Source organism: Coccinella septempunctata, chromosome 8 (assembly GCF_907165205.1).
Source record: "Coccinella septempunctata chromosome 8, icCocSept1.1, whole genome shotgun sequence".
NCBI classification, from domain to species: Eukaryota; Metazoa; Arthropoda; class Insecta; order Coleoptera; family Coccinellidae; genus Coccinella; species Coccinella septempunctata.
In genome coordinates, this window is record NC_058196.1 from 16,420,145 (window position 1) to 16,442,012 (window position 21,868).

The following is a 21,868-nucleotide window of genomic DNA, read 5'->3' on the forward strand; positions in this document are numbered from 1 at the left end:
TCCTGCATTGAAAATTCATCTTTACCGTCTATCTTTCCTAAATCATGATATTCAACTTTTCTATTGTCAGGCAGTTTCAGTTGTCCTACTGCATTCGTATCCACAAGCAGGTACATTTCCGTTGGATAATCATATAACGACATTTTTTTCATTTAGCCCATGCATTGTGTATTGAACTTCAGGACCTTGTCATATATATTGCCGTTGGTGCACTTCATATTTGATACGTCTGGACTAAGTGTTCTCGTGCACTGTACCAGATTCATTAATTGGTTTAAAAATCAGTGTTTTATCTGCGGGTCAAATAATTCTAACCAGAATTATGAACATGTACATCTAACATCCCATTTCGTCTCTTTTCACCTAATCAGAAACTTATAATCTTATCTACGCCAATGCGCGATAGTGTGACGTCAGTGGAAGCAAAACCCGAGGGCCAAGTATTTGCGATCTCCTATTATGCCTTCTTTGCTATATCTTTTTAGTCCATGATATTTATAAGTTGTCCTTCCAATTAAAAGGGACTTGCATGCATTGTAAGATTCACGTTGACATCTCGTCTTATGCGAGACGGAATTAAACCTATGATAACATAATTCTCGCCCATTTTTCTCCAAATAGCTACCAACTACATATACCTTTATAGGATACTTTTGTGAGAAATAAATTCCTCATATAATACTGACACTGACCTCAATTAGTAATGCAGTTTGTAGCATTCTTTAGAAGAAACGACTTATGTAACTCGTAATTCAAAATAGGAAATTGTACGAACTTATAGCTGTATCATTTTCAGTAATCACAGTTCCTTGAAAAAAACTCAACTTAAAAATCTGTCATACCGTAATTTCAATAATTTCTCCGTTCTTAAATTCAACATTTTTTCAATTGAATTCTTACTCAACCATTCTCGGCAAAACGAGACAAACCATTGAGTTATCAGATCACAGGATCATCAACTTCACGACATAAAAACATTTTTGCTTTCTGGTTAATCGTAAAATAATATACATCGAGCCTTTTTTTAATCGGTTCTCTTATCGGAACCAACGTTGAACCAACAAGATGATTCACGGGTTGTGTAAAGTTGCAGTTTGGATAGAAGCTCAGTCTTAGTCAAACAAAATGCCAGTGATAAGTTTATTAGGCGTTCATTAACGTTAATTTCGTTTATGTATTAGAGCTTTTCTAAAGTAGTTTTCTGTGATTGCGTTTTGACTCAGGTTACAATTATAATTAGTGAAGAGATAGGTACAAAAAGGTGTAGTTCCTCGGATTTTGCCGTGCAGTTTAATTTTTGTGAATGAGGTTGACACTTGAGGTGTTTTCGCGAGAGTTGAAGATATTGTGTTTTTATGTTAATAATTTTCTTGAAGAAACAGTTGCGTCGAATAAAGAAGGTAGGATGGGGGTCTTATCTGATTAAAAATAATCACCTCTCATGTTAGGCAAATGATTAAGTGATAAATGAATCAAACGTGTTCCGGCTGCTGGACACTTATGAAATATTCAAAATACTCAGTTTGAAATTGGAAATAGGTATATATTTCACAAAAAATGAATAGCAAAGCGAGGTTGAAGACATCAGATGGATTATACATTTCATTTATTTTCTGAAAGATTCTGAAATAAGTGGGTTATCATCTATTCAGCAGGAAATGTCCCGAGTATATTTATCCTCGAAGGATACCTAAATATGTCAATACTACCGCTCGAAATCAAATTGATCTGATACTTAAGTACCGCAGCGGTACTATTATAATATTCGTAAAAAAATTGTAACGGAACTATAAATACAGATTAGGCGGAAATTCATACCTTCAGTATCTACTTTTGTGTAGATTTAGAGAATGTCCCGAACAATTTTTGTCTCAACCTCTCAATTTGTCATGTATAGTTGAGGAGTTTCTCATGCACCCTACGCGCAGTAAAGGGTGATTGGGGTTTTTAAATGCCAATCCACACTTTCTTCAATATTTTGTCCTAGAAATGGAGAGACCTTTTGTTAGATGATTTAGTCAGTGATGGGTTTTTATCAACCCTTCTCCTATTATAGGAATGAAACAGTCAATCTCATTGAATTCGAATTCTTACTTGTTGATGTATTCTGAAACACTTCAGGAGTGTATATTGTTTTGACAAAGAGCATTACAATATTCAACAACAAGCATGTGTATGATATACAGTTTTATCAGAGGTTAGCGTAAACGGTGTACCATAAAATTTTGCGTATGTTAAGGGGGAAAAACCCCAGTAAAAACCCTTTCTCCCCGTGAGTGTAGTGGATTCTAAGTGATGAAACTGTTTACGAAGTAAGCTGAAATATTTCATATTGAAGGGCATCTAGAACTGCAAAAATTGATCCTTTCCTCGAATAAAAAGAAATCGAGGGAGTGTTCTCCAAGTTACCAGAAAATTTCATCTGAAATAAAAAGAAAACAAAAGCAGAAAAGTGTGAAATGATTAAATTAAGTTCTAACTATTGTAAATTGGATTATGTGAAATAATTTCATTCAGTTAGATTTTCCTAGCGAAAAATAACTCTCACCTCCACTTTGGTCCTTACTGGACGATTAAATATATTCTAGAAACTATTTTCAAAGAAATTAATTGCAGTAAAAAATTTCACTCTCCATTACCTCGTATGGAATAAATATAAATAATTGATTGGCTGAGAAAACTCGAATCCATTGCTCAACGACAACTTAAGCCTCCTCATTTCAAATGACCACGAGCAGCCACTTTTTTCCTGTAAAATATGTGCTCCAGTATCTGTTACTGAAGACAGATTTTGTTTTTTCAGAGAAATCTGACGAGCACTCCAACAGCGCGCACTTCTCCAATGACCTAAAGGCTCAAGCCAAAAATATCAAAAAGTTATCTAATGCACTACCAATGACGCAGTCAGACTCAGGAAGTTTCACGACGTGGAGCAAATTGAAAAAAGCTGGAGGAGATAACCAGGTTCGAAGACATCCTTCCGGTAACAATAACAATTCAGGTGATGATGCTACCCACTTAGGACTGAATGACAATACGGCCAAGAGTCAAAGCATGCCGAACCTCTACAAGCAAAAGTTGATAAAGAGTCTGATGCAAAACAATATTCTGCAAAACACAAAAAATGCGGTAAGTAATTACCTGAGAGTGTTTTAATTTTGCGCAGATGATCTACATCAGTGTTCAATATTGAAGATTTCAGCCATTTAAATAGTACCTATCTCAGTCTTCGAAATATTCTAACTTCATCTATTTCAAGTCGTTATTTTTTCACTTATGCTATGTCAAATCTGTAATAACCCTGTGATCTATGCTGCATTCACTTTTATTAAAGCACTCGGTTGGCCATGACATAATTTTCTTTAGTTTTTGTAACTAGAACACAGTAAGGTTGGCACAGCCGATATGAATTAATATTACGAAAATGCCGAAAGTGAATGAAAAAGAGAGAAGAAAGGCTATCAGGAAGTGCTATTTAGAATTGAAGGCCGCTCATTCATAGTTCTTAACTTAACCCTGATATTCTAAAATGAACAATATATCAAACAGTATCGAACACATTTAATGTAAGTAAATTTTTATTATGTTTCATCTGAACTTATATTTTAGTTTGAAGTTTCCGCAATCAGAAATATTGTGATTGAAGAGGATGACAATAATTATCCATTAATTCTTTTGAGAGATACACTTTCCCTACCACTGCAACCGATGCATTTAATCTTTGGGTTGATTTTTTTGAATTCAACAACATCCTCAACATTAGCCAAAGAAAATTAACTCTTCTCAAGCAATGGCATATTATGTGTCAAAAATTTAATTTTTTCCCATATCAAAAATAGATTCCTACATTTAAAAACTGATCTCTTGTCTTTTCCATGCAAATAACAAACTCCTTTTAATCGGGTTGTATAAGTGCGAAAGTTTTTAAAGGGTCATTCTTCGGCCAAAATTAGAATGGGGTCTTTCATGTGAATTATAAATTAAAGCTCTCAGGCCTTTGCTCGAAAAGTTATACACTCTGAAAAAATGACATTGTTTTTCACGAAAGTGCTGAAGAATTGAAGAAATGGCATTTTCTATCATCAAAAAGGCTACAATAGAAATCAAGGCGACTTGAAATTAAGTTACTAAATTTATTAGATTCCATTCACAGAATGTATAATATTCTATTTTATTTTTTCATTAGTGAACTATTGTTTTTACGGACATAATACTAATAATAATAGAAATCTTTATTTCAAATCATCTCAATATTTACATGATATGAAATGAAACAGTGTCAAAAGTTTGATGATCACTCCCTGCGGTTCATCCCATAGTCATCCAAACAGTATGTTCATTTTCCACCAGGAAACCAAATATTTCTTTTTTCTTCTTCCTCTAGTAAAAAATGGAAGATAGATTGCATGTTTCACCCCTTTAAAAGATCACAACAAAATGCCCACAAAATGCCATTCATGTGTCCGTGCTGGACACATGAAGGAATGGAATTGTTTTCCATTATGAAGTATCTAATATTTTTTATGCATTTTTTATAAATTTACAAATGAAGGTCTTAAGCTTTAGTTTATATTAAAGACTCCCTTCAGTTTTCGACAAGGAATCAACCCCTAAAAACTTTCGCACTCATTCGATAACACCTTGTATGCCAAATAACTAGACAATGTAACAAATAATAAAAATCTGGAGTGACATGTGGCATGTCAACTTAGATCGATAGAGACAAATTTTGCGGACTTTTACCACTCGTTTCACCATCTTGTGGCTTCAGCCCATTTTTACTATTCCTATTTACATTCTCCACTTTGAAAAAAAGGTTAACGTTCAACATTTTCGACTATCCAAAACATGCCAAAGATTTCCAGTTGATCCCGTGCCAAACGGCTGGTTCAAAGTCTAACATTAAAAACGGATAAAAGTATTATACTCAAGGAACTTTGAAGTTAGAGTGAAAGTTGGAATATTTTCATAACTTTGAATGTAATGAAACTTAGTGCAAACTTTGCAGAATGAGCTAATTGCAAGCAGTATGATCTGTTATACTATATTTATGATTCATCCATCTGATTAAAATCTTCATAAGGAAGGGTAAAATTTCAAATTTTAAATTTTTTTCTCCAACCCGCATATCAGTATATCTCCGGTGGATAAAAACATTTTTTTATTACAGTTATATCTATGCATGAAAATATACCTATTTCATTTTCAGTCGGACGTTTCTACGTTGAAGAGGAAACGAGTTAAAGTCTTTGACATCCAGCACCATACACAAACGAACAGTGGTAGCGGTGCTAGTATATCAGACATGGCAACTTCGATCGATGCTAGTTCCAGTGAGAATATTTCTAATACCAAACAACCTAACTTCAGCTTGGTGAAACTATTCATGAAACAAAAAAGTTTGAGTACTGAAGGTGAGTCAAGAGTAAAATCGACATAAAACTGTCCTGTTTCAACAACGAAAGTGTTTGTAGGTATGTCAACAACAGCAGACCAACTATCATCTTCTGAAAACTGGCCTGGGACGCAATCGGTTGAAAGCAATTGCTCGGAAACAAAATCGGCAGATCATCAGAGATACTTGGACCATAGCCACGAGAACAAAATTGGGGAAAGCGTTACCAAAATCCACGGCTACATCGCTGAAGAGCCGGAGGATGAATTGACCAAGAAGGAAGACATATCGAGACTGGACTGCAGTAAGAAATCTTTGAACAACAATAATAGTTTTTGCGACATCAAGAGAACGGAATCACCAATCAAGAAAAGTCACCTGAAGTCAACGAAAAATGACGCTATAAACAGGAGCATACAGACCTCTAACTTCTCCGAGATCATCAACCTGAAGAACGTAGGAAAAGCTGCTCCTCCAAAAGTGCAAGAACCGGTCAAGGTGGTTGAGCCCTCCTTCTTAAACAAGCTGAAAAAGGAGGGGGAGGTAGAGAAACCAGTTTACGTAATTTATCCAAACTATGTCTTACCCAACTTGGATTTCCTGAATGAGAAGGAAGAAGACGTTGCAAAGATTCTTCTGATGCCGCAGAGGCCACCGCCAGTTACCACCCAAAGGAAAAGACCGTTCAGTTGCAATGATTTAGAGACGCTGCGAGCCAAAGGATTCAGTCACGTTAAGGATTGGGATTCTTTGAACTTCCTCCTACCACCGGAATGTAGAGAAATACTTTCTGATATCCCGGAAGTGGCAGAATATATCAAACGAACGTCGAGCGTCAAACAGCCACCGCCAAGAACATCAAGAACAAAGAGACGACCAGTCAGTTGCGATTACACCGAGCGAGGTTTCGTTTCTAACCAAACAAACATTTCTTCTAGTTCCAGTACAGCCACACAGCCAAGTTCTGGATACAGAGGATCTTCCACAATTCTCAACGATTCTCAAAATAGTCCAGCTCCAGGCAATAACCTGAATCCTTTGTTTGTATATAGGTACGACAGTGTAACAAGTTCTGAAGCTAGTTTCATGCAGAATGATAGACAGAGAAGCATAACCACAGCTCCTCCCCTAACCAAAAGATGCGTTAGTGTAACTCATGGAGAAATAATTCCTCCAAGACCTCCTTTACCAAAGAACATTCTCTCTAAAGATCCCAAAAGATTCAGTCTTTGTGAAACGAATACTGATCCCCCAGTTTTCGAAGATAACAAATACAAGAGGATATCTCTTCAAGAACCTTACTACCTAGCTAGAAACAAAAGACTCTCGGAAACTGAAGATGAAGGTGTAGACGCAGGAACATCCAGCAGCAGTATGGATGAGCACGAACCGCCCGTCACTACCAGATCTAAATCCAACAGGCTATTTCCAAACATGAGTATCGACGAATTGACGCAATTCGAAGAGTTCTTGAAATGCAGCGGAATCTCTTCTTCGGATCCTGAAGAACTAAGTGACGAAAACATGACGCAACTCAGGTCTTACGTCAGTAGATTTCTGTCGCTGAAGATGAACCAGGAAGGAGGAGAGTTTTTCGGAGGAAAGAAGACTGTGAGCTTCGCTGAGAAAGTCAACGTGCTGCCGAAAAATTTGGAGGTTAAGCCGACCTTCTTGGCTCCCAATAACTCACCAAACGTTTCTGCTTTCAGCCATCAGAAAAATTATCAGGTTAGTGCTTCGCCTTACATGGATTATTCATGCCTATTTGCGCCGACTTATTTGAGACTTATTTCATTAGGTACTGCTATAGAAATCAGATGAATAAGTAGGCCTTGACTTAAGAAATACTCATACTTATATAGATTGTTATTGCATAAATGCGACAAACTATCATTATTTTTTCATGTAGAATCACACCCTGAAGGTTGTCGCACATATTCCCTAACACTGTATAAGATACAAGTTCATTGTTAATTAAAAAAAATTTCAAAATTCAATACGAAATAGACGAATGATGTCAATTTTTCACCGAATCATTGATCCCCATACATATTCAGTTTGAAAATATCTCGGAAAATATTGTGGACCAAATATCAAAACTCCGAACACTGCTCGATTTGACGATTGAATATCCTTTACAGAATGCTCAAGATGGCAGAGAAGTAGATGCTACGTATTCTAGTCCACAAACCACCCCGATACATCGACAGTCGTACAACATGGTGCAAAAATGGTCACTCGTGAACGGTGTGACAAACGCGGTAGATCTGTTGGTCAAACATTTCTCCTCAGCTTCAAACCAAGCTGAACTAACAGCTTTAGGAGACTCAAGCTTGAATCCTACATGTGCTAAAATAGCTTTAACCCACCTTTGTCCAGCTTTGTATGCGGTTTTGAGCGATGGACTGAAACCTAACCTAGAAACCAGCTTTGGTGCAATCAATAACTCTGTATGGCAAGTTGTCGAAGCTTCAGCCAAACAAGGTCCCCTGACAAAAGCGTTGAACGAATTGGTCATGAGAATAAACAGTGAAGACGCCATCACGGAGGGTCTAGTCAAGTTTAATACCTTTGTTTTCGGCTTGTTGAATGTTAGGTCACTTGACGCTTGGGCAAGCTATTTGAGAACACGAGAGAGTGTTTTGAAAAAACATTACGATTACGATTCACTTCTAATCTTATCACACACTGGCGGTTCTAACGTTCGAGTGCTTTTGGATAAATTGATCACCGCTTTGCAACCCTTAGCAGTTTATCCTTTCCAACTTGATCTCTTTTATGAGACGAAACAACTGCATATGAGTCTCAAGAGAATGGAAACCCTTAGTCCAACACATAAGGTAACCATTCAATGTTTTTTGTGTATTCAACTGAAACTTTTTTTATTTATTTCAGCTGTCCTTCAAGCAGTGGAATAACGCAGGTCTTTCCATGCAAAGCAATAAATCTAACTCTGACTCTGAAGAAGCATCGGCGGCTACAACCGTGCGACATAGATCGGGATATCAGGAGGAGGAAAACCTACCAGATATACTCAACAGCTCCGCCACAACGAAAATCAAGAGCAGGAGTGAGAAAGAGCGACCCAGGTCATGCTGCGACCCTGGATCTTTAGGAAAACCAAGTTTCAAGCTTGGTGAAGACGTTACTAGTATAGCGAAGAAGAGGTGGTCTGGCATCGCCTTGAATTCGAAGTTGTATCAGGTTTACGACAGGTTAGCTAGAGAAGATGATGAGGAATATACTGATAGCTTAGAGAACACCAACAATATGAGGTGAGTGTAACAAGCACATGATGACTAAAATAATTATCAGGTGCAATTGAAATGGGAATTTGGATATTCAAGAATCGCCTTTATAACACACATTTTTCTTGATATGTATGTATTTTGGGTGTAAATTAATAGTTTCGAAAAAATTTAGGTGATTCCTTGTCCAAAAATAGTGTGGGACTTTCTCATATAATTTTTTTAGCAGCCCCTGCTTCGATGATGGTTTTAAATATGGCATTTGAAAACTGACAGAAATGTAATTGATTAGGCATTATGTGGGAGCGAGAATTCAGATGGAGTTCCCCTCTAATTGCAAGGGGTAGAAAAAACCCCATTAAGATTAATTTCGCAAGAAATTTTTTCCTCATTATACCATTGAAAAATTTATTCTTGATTCATTTTGAACAAATAAGGTCCCTTATTACTTCTTGCAAAGAGTCTTCATTGAAAAAAAATTGGCTGGAATTTGAGTCCGAGGATAATTATCATCTTCGAACTTAAATTTACCTTGTAGGCGGATATAACGCTTATGTCATAGTGGAAAACCACCAATTTCTTTAGATTGCCTTCTCGCTCCAATAGAATATCTTCTGACTATCATTTCAGTCACTTCTGGTTTCCAACATCTTGAAATCAGACAATAATTCACATACATACACTAGTTGTGGCAAAAATTATTCATGTGATCCAAATTTCGTAAAAGCAGCTAATGTTTAATGTGACGAACCATATGTTGCTTATGTTTCTGATGGATTTTCTCTAGGGTCGAAGAATGCGAGGACAATAACTCCGATGAAAACATCCCCCAAATCCAACCGGAATCACTTGAATACGCTGCAAATGAAGAAGGTAAACCTCTCAACGGAAAACGGTTCAAGAAACTCCAGCAACGGTGGGAGATGCTCAGTGGCAAAGACCAAGCCTTTTCTCCCCCTCTCTCTCCAACCCATACACCAAATACACCTACACCAAATACCCCTAGCAAATCTAGGATACCAAGACTCATAACGTCTCCAGTTAAACCAGTATCAGGCATACCAGTCGCTGTATGTCAAGGAGCAAAAGCTTCTAATGGTAAGGGCAGTCAAAAGAAAGTGACAACGCCCCCTAATCCTAAACCTCCGATCACGAACAAGATGGGATCAGCAAAAAATTCCCCAGCTAGAAAAACGCCAGTGACAAATACCAGGTAAATACTCCTAATTTCAATATGTATTGAAATGTTAATTGGACTTATTTCTTTATTTCCCAGAACAAGTAGAGTGGATCAAGTAGAGACTGGTAATGACAACAACAAGCACCCACCAAGACCAAGCAGTCTACCGTATAAACCAGCAGCACAAAACAGCAAATCTTCTAAGGTACCGCCTAGGAGAGCTGCATCTAGCTCTTTGAATAGGAAACCACTCTCAATTCACTCAAAAACTCCCAAGTGAGTATATAAGCCCAAATTCATTAGGAAATTTACTGTTTCGTGGATCGTGATTCATACTGACGCAATTGATGTATTGGCAGTGACTCAAACTGTTACCTGAGTGGTAGCTTCCTTGTCAATGTGGTAATGTTTAATATTGACCACCTTTTTAAGAGGAGTTTATACCACGGGAATTTCCCAACATCCGTATTAGCCGTAAGGGAGGAAAGACTACCAGAATGTAGGGTGTTGCCAGAACATTTGAACAATCAGTAGAAGTTGCGAATATTACAATAGTTTCCACTTTCGACCAAAAAAATGGCAGCACTTTACGAACGTCCTTTTTCACTTTCAGCAGGTTTCGAAGTGTAGCCAATGGCGAGACATTTCGATAAAATTTTTGATGTGAACATTTATTGAAAAAATCCTTTCACCTCGGAAAGTGAATATCGTTAATGAACTTCAATTCTTCAATGAAAAAATTTTTCTTCTTCCGTTTGGCGAATAAATATATTTCTGTCTGTACTACCTTAATTTTTACGACAATTTAGATTTTTCTGAGGATCTCGAAAACATCGTTCAATTTTTTTTTCTCGAAGTCGACAGAAGATGCGACAAAACTACACTAGATCATAAAGTTTGGTATAACAAGAAAGCTTCTTTGGCTCACAAAAAAAATAGTTCTGGAGGAAAACAGAGTACATTTACGTCCAGTTTCATAATCAAATTTAAAGTCACTTTAAGCTTAAAACTTCCTTTAGTGTCGTTTTTAGCAGGGTTAAAGGAAGCTTTAAAATTGAGGGGACTTTAGGTTTGGTTATGAAACCGGCCGTTACTCTGGAACATTGCAATGTTCCAGAAAAAATATCACCCTGAAGATTTTCTATGGAAATTGGCATGTCACAGGGTATGAACTATCAGTTATAATATTTATGCCAATAGACAGTTGAATATCTTGTGAAGTGTGGACCTACCTGTACTATAACAGACTTAAAAAAAATTTAAACTTAAACACCCTCTATCTCGAAAACGAATCGCTTGCTGCCCCATGTTCATGAGTCTTTTTTTCTTAAAATTACTCAAGGAATCTCCTCTCTTCGTTTGTACCTCGAATTTAGGAAAAATCTCATCGTTAAAAAACGGAAAAGGTCTTATGTTGTATCTTTTCAGGGTTGTGAGAACGTTATCTCACAGATTGCCATCTGAAAGTGGCCATCTGTCGTATAACGAGGGCGAGAACCTGAAGGTCATACTGAGGGTGGACGACAAATGGTTGCTTTGTTGTAGAGGTACCCAAAAAGGCCTGGTACCAGTCTCTGCTGTCATATCAGCAGACGTAGGAACCTTCTGATGAAAGCATTTTCCCTTGTAAATAAACTCATTGGCATTTTTTCAGTTGTACATTTTTTATACAAACTGCAAATTGTATTTTATAGAGTGGGGAATATTTTTACGAAGTGATTTTGAGGGCCTTCTTTTTTAGTTATGGCATAATTTGACACCTGAAATGTCAATGATGATCACGCCCATCTTGTATGTAATCTATATCATAATCTATCTAAAATGTCTCGAAATGATTCGAAAATTTATTTATTGATATTGTAGGTTGAAAAAAAATTCAAATTTAATTTGATGAATTAATTATTCATTAGGAGGAAATTGTTCCGAAAGTATTGCGCTACGATATTATTACAGCTTTTTAATGTTGTAATACGCTATTTTGATATTATTTTATCACTCATCCTGCTTCTTGTACCAAGTGGATCTAATGTACTTAATGAATAACATCTGAAGAAAAACATAAAAACAAATAACTATGGAAATAATAAAATAACGTATGTTTTTCTAATATGAGCACATACCTAGTAATTAACTCATGTTTTTCATCAGTTGGAAGGTAAATTTTTTCTTCAATTTTTTCTACCAGTTGGAGAACTGAAATAGTAATGAAATATATATATTTCTTTTAGGTGCTATGAGTATCCTTGCAATTATTCCTTAGAATTATTCGTTTTCGTACCATTTTTGAAGGTCCGTTTTTGTTTATTGGTGGTTGGTTCTTTCTTTGGGAGTTTCTGTTCGATTTGTTCGGTGTTGGTCTTGTATTTGAATTTCATTTGTTTTAATTGGTTTAACGATATCTTTTGAGATTTTTTTTTCGTTGAAATATGAAAAATGGAAAAGATTTCCATTTGGATTAAGTAGTAGCTTTACTTCATTGTATTAATCCTATCATCAAATTGGTTTTATTTAGAGCCATTTAAATTATTAAAAAAATCCCTTCCCGGATCCTATCCTTGCATGCTAACGGTGTTGGTGGCTATACCTATTTAACCCTAAGAAAAGCTCTTCCTCAAATCACTAACACTTAAACATCCAAAAGCCTCTCCTTGCATGTTAAATTCTTCACCGGTTAGAGGGGAGCAAGATAAATGTAGGAAGCTGTTTTGACATTCCTAAATTTTTTCCACAATCTCAATCCAACGTAGAGAAAAGTTTCAAATTTTCAACGCTTAGTATTCTTGAAATCTTCAATTTGCATCTCAATAGTTAGTTTGTCTTTTGCTAACTTTGGCAGAGGTGTATGCACCTTGCTCTGTATTTTCATTTTAAACTTTCTAAGCACCGAATCAAGCGTGGTCCAAGTATTAGAATGAATACCAGTAGGATCCAACCTTGTGAAGAATTCTATTACCTTAGGATCTGCAGAAATGGTTTCGAAAAGGAATAATCTTAGTATCTTAGGAATCTTCAATGTTGAGGTTGAACCACTATAAACCGGTTCGAAAATATCATTGTAAATTTCCATCAAACACTTTGGAAAATGTGATAAGTTACTGGTAATTAAATAGACTAAAAGGAATAGATGTTATTGTTTCGAATGTTATGAAAATATCAATAACTTTTTTTCATTCGCGATGTTTTTTCAATTTGTCAGTTAATTTCGTTTGAAAAATTGTATTTTTGAAAGGAAAACTAACTGAACTGAAGATCGTAGTTGAATTCGATATTTATGTCTCTAGCAGACTGATATTTTTGACTCGCAGGTACTTGGAATTGATTTTGAAATTTTTGATTTGTATATAGAGCAATGAAAATTGATGTAAATATCCTACTGGAGACTTTCTTTTTTATAATTTACGGGAGCAAGATTACCATATTTGCGGTGCCATGACACCCGTTACCATAATATAATATCGTTATGTATAAAACTTTGTTGAATAGCTTTAAATTGATTTTATTATTAATTTAAGTTGACCATTAGTCTGTAACTTAGCCAGGATGATAATAATAAACCATTATTGCAAATTCGTTCCTTTTTTTTTTTTCATGAAAACATTCAGACTGATAGCAGTTGGTATGATGATCCAATGTTATTGTCCTATAGCGGGCTAAGCTGTATTCGGGTTCGAATTTCGGACAGTCCAAGAATTGTTCTAAAACTACGCAGAACTGTTGCGCCCTAGTTTCGAATACTAGAACTGTTCGAGCATGGTTCTCATTTCATAAAAACCCGAACGCGAAACAAACGTCATATTATATGGCGCGTAAAGTATGAAAAAGATTTAAATCTCAATCTTTGTTATAAGTGTTTATTTTGAAAATCCTCAAGGGTCTTTTGCCATCCGTTGTTCTAAATCTTTTGTGAAAACCCTACATAGTAAAAATTCTTCTGTCCAAATTATCTTATTGAAGTATTGTTTACTTGAATATAATGGTACTGTCTCCTCAACGTAACCATTATCTTTAGGCTACTATTAGTTCTAATAAAATTTCAAGAATCAACAACTTTGGTGCGGTTTTTTTATCAAATTCGGCAAGGAACTCTTCATCACTGGTCGAAGAGAACGATGAAGAACTATTACTATCAAACAAATGAATGAACTCCATAATTCGCCAAATTAATGAAAACAAGAATAAAAATAAATAGACACAATTGGAACTTTCAAAAACAAAACTTGGTTCATCTTCAGATTACCTGTTCAAAAATTAAGGTTAGGTTAGGTTGTTATCAACAAATTCTCTTTCATAGACATGCGTCGAAAATATCCCAGATCATTTCTCAGGTACCGAATTTGGATAGTCCTAGGATTGTCCCAAGATGATTCTGACAAAACCCGAACACGAAGAAGTTAGTCCTAGAACAGTCCAAAAAAAAACACGAACAAGAACATTATAATGCGCAAACTCCTGACCGTTCTAGAACGGTTCTTGTTCGAACCCGAATACAGTTGTTGTGTACCTACTAGATAAGAATTATAAACATTTATTTATTCGGAGAAGCTCATAGCCTAGTGAGAAAGAAATCATAATATACAGGGTGACCGGTGATGTAAGGGACAACGGCTAAGTGGAGATAGAGGACCTCAAACTGATTGAGAATTTTGGTTTTAAATGTCCCATAAGGGTATTACGAAAAAATGCTAAATCTATAAACTCCCATATCATCGTTAATATGGTGAATTTTTCGCTGATATTTCACAAGCTTGTTCCTATACTCATTCACCGCCAGCACAAGGAAAAAAAATAGAAAAAAATGCAGGTCTGTATTCAAAAATTTCAATTTAGGTACTTAGAAATATCATACGGTATATGAGATAAAATGAATTCAAATAGAAATTTGAGAAGAGCGAGAAAAACTGATGAAAGATCTGTTTTTGTTCGAATGGCACAAATTTTCTTTTGTTTTTATGATATATTGAAATGCGAATATTACAATATTTTTATATTCACATCATGAAAAATAATATTCCTGATAGCACAAACACTGAATTCTTTGATGTCATTCTGATTTTGCTCATTCGAATCCTTTGGCAAATTATAAATAATAACAAGATAAAAGATGAGTTAATTCAACAGTTTTACATTACACTCGAAACAGCATGTCCCTGTTGAGTATTATCGTAAGGCCTTTAGATTTTTGAATTCGCCAATGAGGACGCACTGTGACACAGTAGAAAAAAAATATTACTCGTATTCTGGCCTTGAACGCTTTTCTGCTAATAAAAATATGGAATATTCAAAAAATAGGTCGTTTCAATATTTTCATAATTTTTTATATAAGTACATATAAGATTTAAAACTTTTTATTTGATTTTTTTAATTGACAAGAATTTGCTGCCTCTGATGTTGTTTACTTTTCCATTTGCTCATAAATTCTTGGCCAGGGAGCTGCGGTCACACTGAAGTTTAGAAAAACTCCTCTAATGGTAAGTGTCCACCTGAAATAAAATCTCGAGAGAAAGTTTCGAGATTAATCTCAGGGTGTTGTTCATCTTAGCACTTGAGACACGTTCAGTCTCGGAGACTTGTGTCGGAGCGTGCCTGAGACCTCTTTGCTGAGACTGCTCTCAAGACTATTTTGTCGCAGGTGGACAGGTTAGACAGGTACCATAAGATAAACATAAGTTTAGCAAGCTTATCTCAAGGGTATGTTCACACCTACCTTTACCCGTAACATATACATGTAGGAAGCTATTCTTATTATCATCAGGTTATTGTTATAGTGTTGTTGTTCCTATTGTAAGGATAATGTGATATTTATAGAAAATAGGTAGGTTAGAGAAGTTGTCAATTAAGACGTACATTGATAGACGTTAGAATTCAGTTTGTTGAGAAGAGTTGGAAGATAACGATAGTCGAGACGCGACCGTTATTTAGAAGGAGTTACGACGAATCTTAAGATATTGAGACGTAGGCGTTGTATCAAAGTTGCGATTTCCTGATTGAAGAGTTCAAACTAAATAGAAGAATATAATTAACCCTAGACAATAATTATTAAAACTTACATACATATATACTTCATTCAACTTTATTTTAGCAGTCGGTTGGCCATGGAAATTTGACACATTTCACTCTGTATAGTACGAAAATGTGGGGTTATGAAGCTTGTCAAAACATTTTTGGGTTTTAAATCAACGCTTTGTTGCCCGTTCTACGTAAAAGTTTCTGTTATTACGTATTTTATCACAATGTCGAATCTCTTCGGAAAATATCTGACGAACATAATTGAAGTTTATACAAACTGATTGAAGGCATACCAAATCCAATTATTTGCATGGAAAATACAAGAGATCAGTATAATATCATAATATGCACTAGCTTGAGGAGAGTTAATGTTCGTTATCTTCTTTGGCTTACATCATTTGTAGATTTCAAAAATATTAACCCGAAGATGAAATGCATATGTAGCAGTGGTTGGGAATGGGTATCTCCCGAAGGAATTAACAGATAATTACAAGAATGTAAAATTTTTCTATAAAAATCATCTTGCATCAATATAAGTAAAAGGAGTTGAAGGAAGTTTCAAGTTAAGATGCAACTTCACCGTTGAACAAAAATTTCACATGAATAAACAGTAACAGGGCAACTTGCGCGTATTTGTGGCTATCTTAATACATTGATGTAATTATAATAATTAGGTATTTATTAGTACCTTAAGACATTTACATTGTATAGGACAAGTCAAATGAAAAATAGAAAAATCCATTTTAGGGAACTCATTCTCCGATGACATTTATCCAAAATCCTGTAGTTAACTTTTCGCATTAATTCACTAAAACATAAAATTCTGAAATGCCACCACTTTTTTGGGTCTCCCAATAGAAGGAAAAATTCTTTGTCATACTCTTCATTCACAATCTTTCTGATTGTGGAAATATTCAGCTGAAATATAAGTCGTTTAGATTCAGATGAAACATTATATAAATTCTCTTACATTGAATATGTTCGCTACCGTCTGACGTATTGTGGATTTTAGAATATCAGGGTATAACTATTTGAATGAGCGGACCTGAATTCTAAATAGCACTTCCTGAAACCCTGTCTCTTTTTTCAATCACTTTCGGCATTTTCGAATTTTCGTAATAAAAATTGATATTAGTTGTGGCAACGGCGTTATGACATTAACGACATTTCATGAGTGCCAACCTAACTTCGTTCTAGTTACAAAAACTTGAGAAAATTATTTCATGGCCAACCGACTGCTAAAATAAATTTGAATGAAGTATACCTACTAAATCATGCAATTTAAATTTCTATTCTAGCTGCCATCTATGATGTGATATCAGAAATGGGCGTTAAGTTTGCTGTAGATATTCATATAGGTATCAATCTTATACCGGGACAGCGCGTACGCAGTCACGACCACCAAAAATTACGGCCCCCGAGTTATCCGCATTAGGGATAATCGCAGAGGTCAGCCCGATCGAAGTGCAATGAAAGGGCCCCACTCCGAGGGAACCACCTTATTGATCATACACATACATACACAAAATCTTTATTAACATATTTACAGAAGATTTACAAAACAGTTCTCTATTATAATATAAAATGAATAGTTCCTACAAATGACTTTTTAATAATTATTTGAGATGTGTGGCTGGTAGCCTTATTAAGATATTTCTCAGGATTACTTTCAAATTAGTCATATTTTTTAAATAATTTGCATTGATGTTGGCAGGAAAATAAAACAAAAAAACCCGCTTTAAATGATCAATAACTAAGATTGCCTTAAGGCTATTTAGAATGAAATGTGTTAGGAAGTTTTGTTTGCGAAGAACTCTTATATGTTCGATTTGATTAATAAGGATTCAGATAGTTTGGTTTATCAAGGACATTTGTGTGAGATCAATCTTGCTTATAAGGTACAAATACCTCATTGAATATGGCAAGATGCTCATAAGGAAGCAGATGCTTGTCGTTTGGATTTTTGTTATTAAACCGTGTTGCGGTAATTTCATTGACAGGATCGCTTACATAACGAGATTTTTCATAAAATTTGGACGATATTTGATCTTTAACCATTTCGATTTCTGATGAGTCATGCAGTTCAGCGATTCTTGTGAAAATATTTTCATTTAAAACTTGTCTGAGAATTTTATTTTGGAATTTTTGTAACGGGCTCATAGGTCGTGGTTTCAAGTGGCACCACGCACACCACGTATGTTATTAGTGGTCGAATTAGGGTTGTGTATAAAAAATTTTTATTTTGAAAATTCAAATTACTACTTTTGCGTAACAGGGGGTGAAGAATTTTCTTTGCGGCATATGCTTTTCTTGTAATTTTTTCTATGTGTTTTTTGAAGTTTAGCCAAGAATCTAGCTCCATACCCAGGTACTTCGCTGTGTGCATTTTGGTGACTGGTTGGTTATTTATTTTGAGTGGAAGTGATATTTTCGTTTCATTCTTTTCGGCTGAATACTATCATTTCCATATTGTCTTCTTCGCGTCCTTGCATGAAATTGGAATGTAAGTTTGTGGCTTGAGGACAGGGCAAATGAAATCTATCCTTTTTGAAGTGCCGACGTTTCGATCCTTAGTATTCCTTAGTTCGGATCTTTTTCAAGGCTGGAAATATATTTGTAAGAATATAAACAATAACTTTGACATAAACAGGTTGACAAACAATAAGAACATTATCACAACACAAAGATGTTACTTTAAGAAGCAGCCAGGTCTCTCAGGACGAAAAACACTGTTAAAACTAGATTTACCTTTTCAAACGGATAAATGAGGCAAAGCAATGCGTTCAAGAAAACCATAGGTCATTTCTCGTCAAATTCTTATGTGTCATGTAGGTAAGCTGAAACCAGAATTAAAACAATGAGATGACATGGAAAGGTTCAAATTTGTAATGATGTTACTTATCAATTTCGACATATGTAGGACCGAAGGTGGAATGTACCGGTTGGATGAATTAATTAGTTTCTAATCTCTAAATTTTCGTCAATAAATTGCTGTACACAATACTGAGGGATTCAACATCACTTCTCAAATTTATGGTATCACTTATTGAGATTTGAATCATCTCACTGAGGCAACGTTTGAAGTACCTAATTGTTTTCTCGGTCTAAAATTTTAACGTTTTCGAAATCGAAATCATGGTTATTGTCGAAATGGTGCATCGCTAAGGCTGTTTTTTCATTTTTATTTTTGTTAATTTCTCTACAATCATAATTGTGTTGGTATATTCTTTTTTTATTAAATATTTCATTTGCCTGTCCTCAAGCCACAAACTTACATTCCAATTTCATGCAAGGACGCGAAGAAGACAATATGGCATCAGGTGCTTTTTTAACTGTATTAGATCTGAATACGGGCGGGAAACAGTGCGTTCGCTGAAATCCTGATGGATGAACTTTGACAGAAAACTTGTATCCATCAAGAATAGGAGAGGGTATGTTCTCTAGGCAACTTTCTATGAATTTATTGGAAGGTTTATTATAGATCGACATAATTTTTGGACCGTTTGCAATTTCTATCCCGACGTTTTCTATGGAGCATTGCGTTTCAGGTAATATTTTAAATGGCACTCTGCATGACTCACAAGGATTGCTACGCACCTCTTTGTTATATAAGCGATCCTTTCTAACTACGTGGAAGCCGTTTATTTGAAAATTGTCGGAAGGTTTTAATTTTGTTTCGTTAATAAGAAGTATATGTGGATGGAATGTTTTTTCAGAAAATAAGAAATTTCAAGTTTTTTGTTGCGAATACCGTCAGCGTTCCAGGAAGCTAGATTAATTTTTGTTGAGTAGGAAACCATTATGACTCATCGATATAATTGAAGAAAGCATAGAATTTTTCCGCGCCGTTTTTGCAGGGTGCTAGTTGCTGATTGAAGGATTTCAATTTTTTGAAGAAAAGTCTGATATGTTGTTTCAATGTCTCAAATTCTTTTTTAATGTCGTTAAATATGCCTAAACCAACCTGTTGTTCTGGGATTTTATGTTTTTGTTGAGTTTCCTCTGCTTATCGTCGTGCCTTCCTTCTCTCCTCCCAGTAGTCCTGCTTCCGCCGGTTATTATTATTTTTTTCTATGATCCGGATGTACTCCCCACATTCGGCACTACTCGCCGGATGGCTTCTTTCGCAATTCACGCATATTGGCGCTATCGTTCTTTATTTTTGCAGTCCATTGTTAGATGCTCTCCGGCGCATTTCAGGCAATTTGTTAATCACTAGCAGTTAGAGGTGGAGTGCACCCATTTTTGGCATCTCCTGCACTGGATCATCCTCCTTGAAGAATGGAGCCTTACCCAGAAAATAACAGTGAAGTATAATGTCTTCACGTCTGTCTGAAGGTCCCTACGCTAAGTAAGTTTGAGTAGGGCAGGGTTTTGGGCGGTTTTACATTCCATTGGAAGATTCTTTTGAGATATGTATGTTGAACAGCACCATCCACTAGGACAAAAAGGAAACATCAAAGATCGATACTATATTTATATTTACATTACAATACCCAGCTTCCAATCCTGTCAGTCGCTTTCCTAAAAAAAAAATATGTGAAAGGAATCTATAGATTCGTCCATAAAAACCTAATTTATGTACTCATTACATATATAGCTATTACCCTCCCTATATAAAAACTGATATATTGTACTATAATACTAATAAATATGCGTCGATATAAAATATTATATTTAAATTATCTTATACCGGGACAGCGCGTACGCAGTCCCGACTACCAAAAATTACGCGCCCGAGTTATCCGCATTAGGGTAGCCCGATCGAAGTGCAGTGAAAGGGCCTCACTCCGGGGGAACCACCTTGTTGATCATACATACATAAAATCTTTATTAACATATTTACAGAATAAATTATTTACAATAAAGTTCTCTATTATAATATACAATGAATAGTTCCTACAAATGAATGTTCACCTAATTTTCTGAGAATTGTGGCTGGTAGCCTTGTAAAAAGATATTACACAGGATTGCTTTCAAGTTAGTCATATTTTTAAATCATTTCAATTGATGTTGGCAGGAAAATAAAACAAAAAAAACCTGCTTTAGTGAATCAACAGCTAGAATTGCCATAAGGCAATCCTTCCCTAATACATTTCATGCTATGGCATGAAATCTGTTAGGAAGTTTTTGTATGCGAAAAACTCTTATATGTTCGATTGGGTTAATAAGGATATTCCTTATTCAGTATCTGAAGGATTCAGATAGTTTGATTCATCTTAGGACATTTAAGATCGATCCTGATTGTAAGGTACAAATACCTCATTGTATATGACAAGATGCTCATAAGGGAGCACATGCTTGTCGTTTGGGTTCTTATTATTAGACCGTGTTGAGGTGATTTTATTGACAGGATCGCTTACATAACGAGATTTTTCATAGAACTTCGAAGATATGTTATTGATATGATCTTTAACCATTTCGATTTCTGATGAGTCATGCAGTTCAGAGATTCTTGTGAGAATATTTTTATTCAAAATTTGTCTGAGTACTTTGTTTTGAAATGTTTGTAGCGGGCTCATGGGTCGAGGTTTCAAGTGGCACCACGCTGGTGCGGCGTATGTTATTAATGGTCGGATAAGGGTTGTATATATAAGTTTTTTGTTTTGAAAATTTAAATCACTATTTTTACGCAACAGGGGATGAAGGATTTTTTTGCGGCATATGCTTTTCCCATTCTTTTTTCTATATGTTTTTTGAAATTCAGCCTAGAATCTAGCTCCATTCCCAGGTATTTTACTGAGTGCTTTTGGATGACTGGTTCGTTGTTTATTTTGAGTGGGAATGGTATTTTCGTGTCATTTATTTTTCGGCTGAATATTATCATTTCCGTTTTTTTCTTCATTTACATGAATTTTCCAGGTTTTGTAATAATTCATGAGGATGTTCACGTAATATTGGAGTAGTTTAGTTGCTACAGTGGCGCTAAAAGAATGAGCATATATCGCAGTATCGTCCGCAAATAAGGCTTTTTTTGTGTTGGGGAAGTTGGGAATATCATGGATATAAATATTGAAAAGTTTAGGTCCGAACCTTGTG

At 35.5% G+C, this 21,868-nt stretch overlaps 1 protein-coding gene, 1 long non-coding RNA gene, 1 other non-coding gene and 1 pseudogene across 8 annotated transcripts in view; 1 reads left to right on the forward strand and 3 right to left on the reverse strand.

Moving 5' to 3' along the window:
• LOC123319421 overlaps positions 1-13,390 on the forward strand; it is a 125,105-nt gene extending 111,715 nt beyond the window's left edge. For 5 of the 6 annotated variants that reach the window (XM_044906384.1, XM_044906381.1, XM_044906382.1 and 2 more), the window contains 8 exons: positions 2,804-3,129; positions 5,210-5,414; positions 5,475-7,123; positions 7,537-8,235; positions 8,291-8,670; positions 9,431-9,856; positions 9,920-10,099; positions 11,252-13,390. In XM_044906384.1, coding sequence (XP_044762319.1) covers positions 2,804-3,129; positions 5,210-5,414; positions 5,475-7,123; positions 7,537-8,235; positions 8,291-8,670; positions 9,431-9,856; positions 9,920-10,099; positions 11,252-11,432 — 4,046 coding nt within the window. In that variant the 3' untranslated portion in view covers positions 11,433-13,390. Of the gene's footprint in view, positions 1-1,133; positions 1,401-2,803; positions 3,130-5,209; positions 5,415-5,474; positions 7,124-7,536; positions 8,236-8,290; positions 8,671-9,430; positions 9,857-9,919; positions 10,100-11,251 lie in introns of those variants that run through there. The other variant, XM_044906386.1, reaches the window with a different exon arrangement.
• A 1,726-nt stretch (positions 13,391-15,116) lies between these two features.
• Positions 15,117-15,762, reverse strand: LOC123319433. The gene is made up of 2 exons (XR_006538482.1): positions 15,528-15,762; positions 15,117-15,438 (listed from the first exon to the last, which is right to left on the reverse strand). It is a non-coding gene; the product is annotated as an uncharacterized LOC123319433 (long non-coding RNA).
• A 1,438-nt stretch (positions 15,763-17,200) lies between these two features.
• LOC123319660 lies at positions 17,201-17,364 on the reverse strand. Its single transcript, XR_006538610.1, has one exon. It is a non-coding gene; the product is annotated as a U1 spliceosomal RNA (small nuclear RNA).
• Positions 17,365-20,521: 3,157 nt separating this feature from the next.
• On the reverse strand, positions 20,522-20,663 carry LOC123319662 (annotated as a pseudogene).
• Between the last annotated feature and the right edge of the window lie 1,205 nt (positions 20,664-21,868).